Below are 10,000 nucleotides of genomic sequence, written 5' to 3'. Positions count from 1 at the left end.
AAATGCTTGCCGACTTTGGTTTTGTATTCTTTGAATTTGTCTTTTTTGTTTTTTAAACCAAAGTATAAGCTCCCATTCCAGTACTTCTGTTTCTATCTAATTCGTTTTTTGTGCCAGCACTCAAATATGTTTATTTTATGAATTTTGTGATGAGTTGAACATTTATCATTCTCTCCGATGTGGAATGGAAAGGGAAGTTTGAAGTTTAATTGCAAAGCGAAATCTTCAGTCATTCGATTGAGGTTTATTTTGGCGGTTATTTTCCATATCCACACTGAACTAAAACGCATTCCATTTGATGTATTCCAGGTCACAAATGTTAGTCCTAATTAAGGATATTTCTTTAGGTATAGAAGAGGACTAAGATTAAAACGTTTTAAATAGTATTCACATATTTATGCAAGCACCTTCGCAAGCTTTGACTTTCCGAGAATTAATCAAGCAGCATAAGGACTCAGTGGCGTTTTGTCATTGTTAAGTTGTATATTGAATTGTTTTGTTATAGCAGATATTACTTATTGGACAATAATTTAATAAAAGAGTATGATTAAGTTTGGTTAAAAGACCTGATGGACTCCTCGCTTTATTGAGTGTGAAAATCTGTCTGGTGTGATAAGCTTCACAGTCACAATCCATCGTGTCTAATTAGGTTTCAAGTCATGTTTTTTCGTGATGTTTTCTCTTCAATTCATTCGTTACAAATATAGAGCACTGCTCCATAATAAGTCTCATTAAATCAAACAAATTCCTCTCAAGGGTTTGCTAAGTTTGGATGTGATGCGTTGCTGGTTACTGTTCCTCCTGTGACTCACGTTGACAGCTCCTGTGGCTCCTTCCAGTACACTCATTCCATCACGTCCCCCCTTCCTGCTCTTCTTAGCCACTGACATGACTCCTTTGCAGTCACCCCAGTTCATAGGGAACCGCCACGTTGTCGTGTGAATTTGTGTTTCTAGTTAGTCCCCAGCCAAGGCTCTGTGCATCTCCCATCAGAAGTTAGAATAGAACATAGTGGGCCGGCCGGATGCGAGATTAATTATGAATAACGGTGATGATTCATTGAGTCTGTATCATCTTAAAATAAATGTGGCTTGTAAACTGTTTATTAGCACAGCTTTGCGCAGTTATGCTTAGCATTTTAACGATAGTCTAGGAACTACCCAAACCCACTTGTAAAACAACAATTTAATGAGGGGGCTAATTTTCATCAAGAGGAGAGAGCTTTTATTGATAACCCAAGTTAATATCTTTGTGGAAAATCTGAAAAACTCTGCTATAGAAATAATCAAAGTGATTTTGGGAGTGTCGAAGATAGATGGCGGTTATCACGTTTGGACCGGGGTCAGGTCATTCTCATTGTGGGTAAAACGTGATTTATGGGCAGAGGCAGCAATTAAAATGGTGTACGTGTATGTGCGCGCGTGTGTGAGTGTGTTTGTGTGTGTGTGTGTGTGTGTGTTTGTGTGTGTGTGTGTGTGTGTGTGGGTGTGTGTGTGTGCGAGTATGTGAGTCCGTGCACACGTGTGCGTACGGGGAAGATGAGGGATGGCCATGGCCTGACCTCACCGGCAGTCCAAAGGCCAGAGCCTCCTCAGAAGTCGCCCCGCCTTTGATGTGCGGCGTGTGAGGGTGTGTGTGTGTGTGTGTGTGTGTGTGTGTGTGTGTGTGTGTGTGTGTGTGTGTGTGTGTGTGCGAGAGTGTGTGTGTGTCTGTGTGTGTGTGTGTGTGTGTGAGTGTCTGTGTGTGTGTGTGTGTGTGTGTGTGTGTGTGTGTGTGTGTGTGCGAGTGTGTGTGTGTGTGTGTGTGTGTGTGTGTGTGTGTGTGTGTGTGTGTGTGTGCGAGACCGTGTGAGAGCGTGTGTGTGTGTGAGTGTCTGTGTGTGTGTGTGTGCGTGTGTGTGTGTGTGTGTGTGTGTGTGTGTGTGCGAGAGCGTGTGTGTGTGTGTGTGTGTGTGTGTGTGTGTGTGTGTGTGTGTGTGTGTGTATGTGTTTGTGTGAGTGTCTGTGTGTGTGAGTGTGTGTGTGTGTGTGAGAGTGTGTGTGTGGTGTGTTTATGTGTGTGTGTGTGTGTGGGTGTGTGTATCTAGATCCACCAGCACAGCAAGCAGCACAGTGAGGGACGTCCAGTGTCTCTTCTTCACCGCGTCCTGCCCCCAGCGTTCTGGGGTCTGGGGGGGGGGGGGGGGGGGCAGATGTGACCTGGGAGGGGTGGGCTTTACGCCATAGCCGCATCTGAAGAAAGAAAGTAGGAGACTGCGAGGCTTGCATGTAGACGGCCAACACTGACCACTACTACTGATCGTCATTTATTGGTCACGTCTACGCAAATATTCACCAGAAACGGTTAACTTCACAGTGAGGATACATTTCTAACCGAAACGAACAAGGGTTGCTGTGATTATCGTCAGTGTGGCAACTCTGTCCCCGCTCTGTCCCCACCTAGCACCGGCACCGCGTCCGTACATCCAGGAATAGCACCTTGCGTCTGCTCCCTCTCCTTACATAAGGACCGCGGTTGTGTCCTCGCTGCGGTTACGCATGAAATAGCTGGAGATGTGTGAAGCGGCATTGTTTCAATTATAGCTCTTATTTACAAAGTGCAAAGGCATCAGGGGAAATCACACAAACCACCTTAGCACAATGAGAACAACAGCTGAGGGCTATTGTGACTAGACGAGGAATATCTGTGTTAGTCACCGACACGGCTGAGCTCGGCTACATCTGAGTCATGGCGTTCATACCACTACAAATGCCGTGGGAACAAAAGGGCTTTATTTCAAGGTGAGAATTACACAACGATTGAAGTCGATAATAATGGTATATTGGATTTTTTTTTTTTCTTATTGAAACAAGACAAGCTGAAAATCACGAACCTGCGTACCATCACAGCGATCGATGAACTCCCGAGTCACAGTGAACGCTAACTAGCCCAAAACACGACATCAGGTACAAGCAAGTAGAGTGAGATCAATAGAGCGCCTGCAGGTATAACGGGGTATTGATGATGACACACAAATTGGTCCTCTGCAGTCGCAGAAAGGACTCTCTAGGATCTGAAGTGATTTGTTTTGAAGGGTAATGTGTTTTTTTTAAATGTCCAACCTAATCTGTATGCTGTCAATGGCACCGTTTCCATCTTGTGGGATTCCCCTCTCAGTTCCGATCACAAATGTATGCACATCATTTAAGAATTCCCTCGACATAAAATATGACGCGGAGAAGAAAAAACCGAGCAGATTTATTTTTCGATTTGAAACAATTCTCGGAATTCTAAGACAACAATGTTGTTTATTCAGAAAATCAGCGCAAAATGATTCCCCGAAGTGAATTCATTACAATTCGGTAAGGTAGTGCAAATGAGCACTGTGAGTTACGCATTTTAATGAGCGGTCTATGCTAATCCCATCAAGTCATTTGGCAGTCATTTGGCAGAGTTTGTTTATAAGTGTAAAGGCTATTTTGTTTCATGTGTTTTTTACATTGAGTTCCCTCTGCCGTGACAATATATTTTGAGAGCAAGAGAAACTGCTATCATTTTTGAAGTTCTCTTTTTGTAACTATTCAATTTACGTAGGATGCAAATAGAAATGACGTGTAAACAGAACTCTAATATCATTGTCAATTGTTTTCCGCCAGTGCTGGTCTTTTCGTGCTATAACGGTAGAGCCTTAGTGGGTTTGAATCCCACTCGGGGCTGGTGATAGGGATGGAGTTCATTCTAGGATGAACACAGTGTGACTTTAAATACAAATCGATGCCAAGTAACATTGAAAGGTAAGTAAAGTAAATGGTCATCATTTATACAGCGCTTTTATCCAAAGCGCTTTACAGTGTTGACTGACATTCACCCATTCATGCACATATTCACAAACCGACGGCGGAGTCGACCCCTAAAGTGTTGGCAAAAACACTTGCATTGAAATATTAAAAGTTGTTTATTGTTTATTCTTCATGACCGCTCAGTTAAACTCTTAGGCAGATGTTTTTGGGCTTAAATGGGCATTTACTTACCCTTTAAACAAGAGAGAGATTAATGTCCTGTCCCACCTGAAGATAAACGTTGCTATAATTTGTACTTGTCAGGTGATGTCCCTGCCTGTCTACGATAACGGCCCGGGATAAGTGATCATTCCACCATTTATGGGGGACAAGACAAGGTCTTCACTTAGGTCCTCACTTCTTTCCTCACCATGTTGTTTCTCACAATACAGAGAGGCTCCAATAGCCAAGGACGGTGAGAGAGGGGCGAGAGAGCGAGACACGTCGGGAGAAAACCCCTGGCTCGCTGCCACCTGGGCTCGAGATTACAAGCTATGAAAACGGCGGTCATTTTCAGTCGCCATTCTCCCCCCACGGTCAGTCGAAGTTTCATTACCACCTGTGAAATCGCCCCCTGGCTTTCGGGCCCCGAGCATTTGAACGACGCCCCATAAATACAATCTGTGTCTGGTAATGGACACCCTACTTCAACCGCCCCCCCTCCTATTCTCTGTATTTAAATCACTACACAGCCCCCTGCTTGGAGTTGCTCCTTCAATCAGAGGAAGGAGAATGATGGACAAAATCCAAGGCTGCTCAATCAATCCCAGATGAGTGCTCCCAGAGTGATGGCCGGACGGACTCACAGAGGTGTGTCGGCCTACTTGTTCGGAAAATAAGAAAAAGCAGGGAATCAATAGGGGGTTTGGGTGTCATGGGGGGGGGGCTTTGGTTGTAGAGTCCAGACTGAATTGTAGCAGAAAGTACCTTTATTTAAAGAGGAGGTGTCACGCTCGGTTGTTTTCTGATATAAGAAAGTACCGCTTCATACACTGTGAGAAAATCACTGTCTGGAACATCAGCTCTCATTCCACAGGGAAATGTGTGTTTTGCAGACTGCGATATATTTACAAAATGCGGATGATGCAGTACTCTTTTATGTAAGAAAACAGCGACGCATTCCCTTTAATTGGTCCGGGAAACTACTCTACTACTAAGTACAAACATCAAATTAAAACAAGAGCACAGAAAGTCTACTTTATTATTCATTGTCATGATTTGAATTTGTACAACCACAACCCTCCTTTAACCAACATCACAGACATGGCGGTGTCTCCCCGTCATCATCATCATCATCATCATCGTCGTCATCATCATCATCATCATCATCATCATCTTCACCACCATCTCCAGTGTCCGCATGAGAACATCTCATTCCACATTGTTAGCAGCATGAAGCCGACCAGGATAGAAGAAATGAAATAAAGATGACACGTGAACGTGTGTCACTTAAACATCCTGGGGCCAAATCAAGTCTATATCCATCACACACACGAGAAGTACAACACTCAGTTCATGGTCAACTATCAACCAGGGTCCACACGTATTACTCAGCAGCGAATTTCTTTGACACCGTAACAAATATTACAATTATTGTCATAAATTACATAAATATCAAAAGACACAAAAATACAGTTTTTTTTCTCTCAAGATTTTTTCTTTTTCCATTTTAGTTTCTTTACTAACCAACTATTCACACATTAATAACAATGTTTCACTTCTGGTAATATAAATATCTTCCGTACCCGGTGCCTAGCGTGTTTCATGAAGAGAAGAATGAGGTCTTAAAATCATAGAGGCAGACTCCGGTGAATATATAATGTGTAATAATATATAATCATATATAATCTGGACAATCACCTATGTGCAGTGGCGTCACAAACATTGAATCCGAAACCTCTTCGAAAACGGTCGAGAGTGACAGTCTTTCTACGGTCTACAACAGTTACCATGACTACCATGATGTTAAAGGTGGCCAACATCTATTCCCACAAAATGAATCCCGGCTCTTGGTTTTTGGCTTTCATAGTGTGACCAAAACAATCTATCATTTGGTTATTGTTTCTCCAGTCTCTTAAGTCTCTCAAGACTTTGCGAGACTCGCACATTTTGAAACACTCTCGGACTAGAGGTCTGTGCTGACAGCTACGTTTTAAGAGTAACCGCATCCAGAAATCCAGAACTGGATCCGGCGTATATTTCGACCAATCAGGACACGGCGTTCTTGAAAATATACGATTGGCCACAAATTCCTCGGATTCCGGATCTGGTGACCCAGAAAACGGCTATACTTTAAGAACAGAGCGCGCGGGCCGGAAGTTTCACAAAACGGTGCGAGCCACTCGTTTGTCTTGTGAGACTCTGAGAACTGTCCATGTCCATGTCCATGCTGTACATGTCCATGCTGTCCTGTTCACTAAAGACATTGCTGTAAAAACGGAATACATTTTACAGAGCAACAGAACAATTGCCGTCTTCAAAACAAAAGACTTCGACAGTGTGGGAATTCAAATGCAGCCGCTGACCAACTCATTAATATTGTCCCGTAGAACCGACCAAAGGGAAAGCCCTCTGATGCAGAGGGGCGGACCTTCCGACACTCTCAACCAATGGATGACGACCGGTGTTAACACAGCATGCAGGAGGGGGAGGGGGAGGAGCTACGTCTCGTCCGCCAACGCTCGCCTCGTGAGCTGGTCACCAGCCAATACGAACGCTGTACTGCACTGTGAAGGGCTTAATAAATACATCCCATAATATGCCACTACTGAATATTAAACGTGATAATCACAGCAGGTTTTGACGGGCGCACGCGGGGGGGGGGGGGGGGGGGGGGATTTGACACTATCGTATTGATTTAAAAGATGTACATAATTTTGATTATACAGCTTCCTGTGAGCCTTGCTAGCACAACTGGTGGTGGCGATGCCCAGGTGATATGAGGGTCTGTAAAGCATCGTGATATTATTCTGGACACTGTGTTCGAGGAGATGAGAAGCGTTCACTGTGGTGGTGAGGTCATCTGGAGTTACGTAACTCACAAGCCACTGTCCTGTAGAATTAACTGCAGATTGGTTTGGATGGATTCTGCCTCGGCTTTCTCTGGCCACCGAAGTGGAACCATAAGTTCAGAAAGTTCATCGATTCCGCTCGGATTTGGCTGCACCGCGCCCGCATTTGTGCGTCTGTGCGTCTGTGTGTGTGTGTGTGTGTGTCTGTGTGTATGCGTGTGTGTGTGTGTGCATTGGGCATGCGATGTTGCGATGTTGCTTACGCCCCGCTTGATCAAACAAGCCAGCGGGCAGCTGTCAGTCAACGGGGTCGCTGGTCGGAGTCCTTAGTACTAGACTATGGAAGCACAGGCAGGCAACACACACACACACACACACACAAGCACGAGCAACACACACACACACACACACACCCACAGACACACGCACGCGCAACACACACACACACACACACACACACACAAGCACGTGCAATACACACACACACACACACACACACACACACAAACAAGAGTGTAGACACACACACACACACACACACACACACATACGCACTCACTCAAACACCATGGGGTTGTCCTTCAGTTATATACAAAGCATAAGCAGTTTGAATTACAGAAAATATTTCTACCTGATATATGTATATATATACGAGTATGAGTACAAATGTATACATACTGTAGACAAAAGATTATCACAACCTTCTGTAGAACTGTCTGTATTTCTCATCACAGGATATCGAAAAATACCTGAGCCAAATCTATCGTAGCATGCCTCAAATATCCGCCGACACAATTCCATCTCAGAAATACAAAATATTTATAGATATACATAATGTTGTTTTTAAATTATTTGTGTTTTTTTTTTCCATTGCTACATTTACTACTGCTTCTCCTGTACCTTACTCCATGAACACATCATAATACAAACTCTCACACGCCCACGCACAAACACGCACACACTCAACACACACGCACGCATCCACATCGTGGTTAGTGTCAAAACACTGGAAATCAGTGCAAAATAAAGAACATCTACTACAGTGGAACACTACTCTAATCACGTGACAATGAGCTTATACGCTGACTGGCTGATGTTATTTTCATTCCGTGTGAGCGCATCTGTCTGTCCGGAGGGGAGGGGGGTGGGGGGGTCTGAGTGTGTGTGTGGGGGGGGGGGGGGGGGGGGTGTTTGGGTGGGTGGATGGGTAAAAAGGGGTGGCAGCGCTGCCTGATTCTCTTCCCAGCTGTGTTCCAGCTGTGTTCCAGCGGGTTCCAGCGGGTTCCAGCACACTGACGTGCGAGCGTCCAGAGAGCTCTCGCTTAAAAACAAACGCCCGCCATTTTGTGGCGGTGGAAGCCTTGCGTCAACATTTAACTCGCCCCCCCCCGTTCGTTCAACCAACCTGACTCGCCGGTGGGGGGGAGGGGGGGGGGGGGGCTCCCTCTCAGTGACCCGACGTAGTCCGGCCCACAAACCGAAATCTCCCCAACGAAGAAGAACCGCCTTCCTCATCCTCCATGTTTGGTTTTTTTTCCCGGCCGGTTTTCCTCAAGATTCTTCGGTCTCCCGAAATTCCGAGACAGAAAAAAAGGCGGGGCGAGACAAGAACGCACTGCGCGATTGGCTGCTACTGGCCAGCTGTCACTCCGCACTCGGTATGCTGTTGCCCTGGCTGTGGTTGTGGCGCTGGCCGGGCCCCGTGGCATTCTGGGAGCTCTGCTTCTTCAGCACCCGGTTGATGATGTCACTGCAGGTCTTGCGGTACTGGTGGCGCAGCAGGGAGTAGACGAAGGGGTCGCACGCCGCCTTGCTGTACGCCAGACACCGGGACACGATCCCCCAGTGAGGGTTGATAGGCACGGCCGGGAATAACTCCACGATCCTGCAGGCACACGCACGCACACACACACACACACACACGCATGCATATACACACGCACACACACACACACACGCATATACACACGCACACACACACACACACGCATATACACACGCACACACACACATGCATATACACACGCACGCATATACACACGCACACGCAAACACAGACACAACACACACTCATCACGCGCACACACACACACACACACACAGACATGCGCACACATACACAGACACGCACACACACACACACACACACACAGACATGCCCACACACACACACACACACACACCACATAAACACACACAGACAGAAGAGAGAGGAGAGAAGGTAGTAGAATGAAAAGCAAGTAGTGATTCTGTAAAAGGGCAAGCATGCCCTGATGAACCAAATTGGTCCATCGAAGAGATGGAAAAGAAAACGGGAAAGGATCTGGGAAGAGAAGAGCTACCATTAGCTCGCTACAACATAACATATGTCTATGTTATCTACCATTAGCTCGGTACAACGTAACATATGTCTATGTTAACACCATGACATATGTCTGATAGGCGCTCGGTCCACCAACCCTGCAGGAACATCACTGTACTCACTGGAGTGGAACCCTGGGATCTGTCTTTGAGATGTGTCAGATGAACATTATGAAAGGACTCCCAGAAAACGAGCATCCTTAACGATGCTGTGCGTATGCATTACGTTCAGCATCTTGACCGATGCTGTGTGTACGCATTAGGTTCAGCGTGTTTAACGATGCTGTGTGTATGCATTAGCTTCAGCAGCTTAAACGAATTGTATACATTTTGTCTTCCTCATACAGTAGGGAGGAAAGATAAACCACAGCCTTTGTGTCTTGTTCCCTCGCTGTTAATGTGACACTCTTTTGTTAATTGCCTTTTACCCTGGCTTTTCCACCATGTTCTAAGCGTCCTCACCCATTATTGATTAGTCATGTCTGCCCAACCAGCAAAGATGCATTCTGAACCGATCGATTCTGAAGCGGGATCCTCTCATGTTCTCCTTTTTTCTCCTTTTATTTCTCCTCTGACCACTTGTATTTAGGAACTTACAGAACTGTCAGAAGGATCGGTCGGTTTTAAGGTTCTGTCTGTGGGATTTATGAGCTAGTATTCAAGGGTCATTTGTTAGAAATGCCACAGCCATCCGTCAGATATTAGTGAGTGAAATGCTCTGTGAGAATATCTTCTCCGAGTTGACTTCGCCCATCTATTTAAATAAAGATCGCTCAGCTCTTTTCTGACCAATAAGAGCACCTCTTCCTT

At 45.5% G+C, this 10,000-nt stretch overlaps 2 protein-coding genes across 2 annotated transcripts in view; one reads left to right on the top strand and one right to left on the bottom strand.

Moving 5' to 3' along the window:
• Positions 1-2,474, top strand: part of cpxm2 (carboxypeptidase X (M14 family), member 2) — a gene marked incomplete at both ends in the record, with an annotated part of 32,894 nt that extends 30,420 nt beyond the window's left edge. The window contains 1 exon segment of the mRNA XM_084485529.1: positions 2,443-2,474. Within this exon segment, the coding sequence (XP_084341655.1) occupies positions 2,443-2,474 (32 nt within the window).
• Positions 2,475-8,473: 5,999 nt separating this feature from the next.
• Positions 8,474-10,000, bottom strand: part of LOC311366457 (G-protein coupled receptor 26-like) — a gene marked incomplete at both ends in the record, with an annotated part of 6,489 nt that continues 4,962 nt past the window's right edge. Inside the window, one exon of the mRNA XM_084485244.1 lies at positions 8,474-8,714. Coding sequence (XP_084341370.1) covers positions 8,474-8,714 — 241 coding nt within the window. The remainder of the gene's footprint in view (positions 8,715-10,000) is intronic.

This window comes from Micromesistius poutassou (assembly GCF_964030765.1).
Source record: "Micromesistius poutassou genome assembly, chromosome: 21".
NCBI classification, from domain to species: Eukaryota; Metazoa; Chordata; class Actinopteri; order Gadiformes; family Gadidae; genus Micromesistius; species Micromesistius poutassou.
Note: the sequence above shows the minus strand (reverse complement) of the source record. Positions and strands in the feature narration are given on the sequence as shown.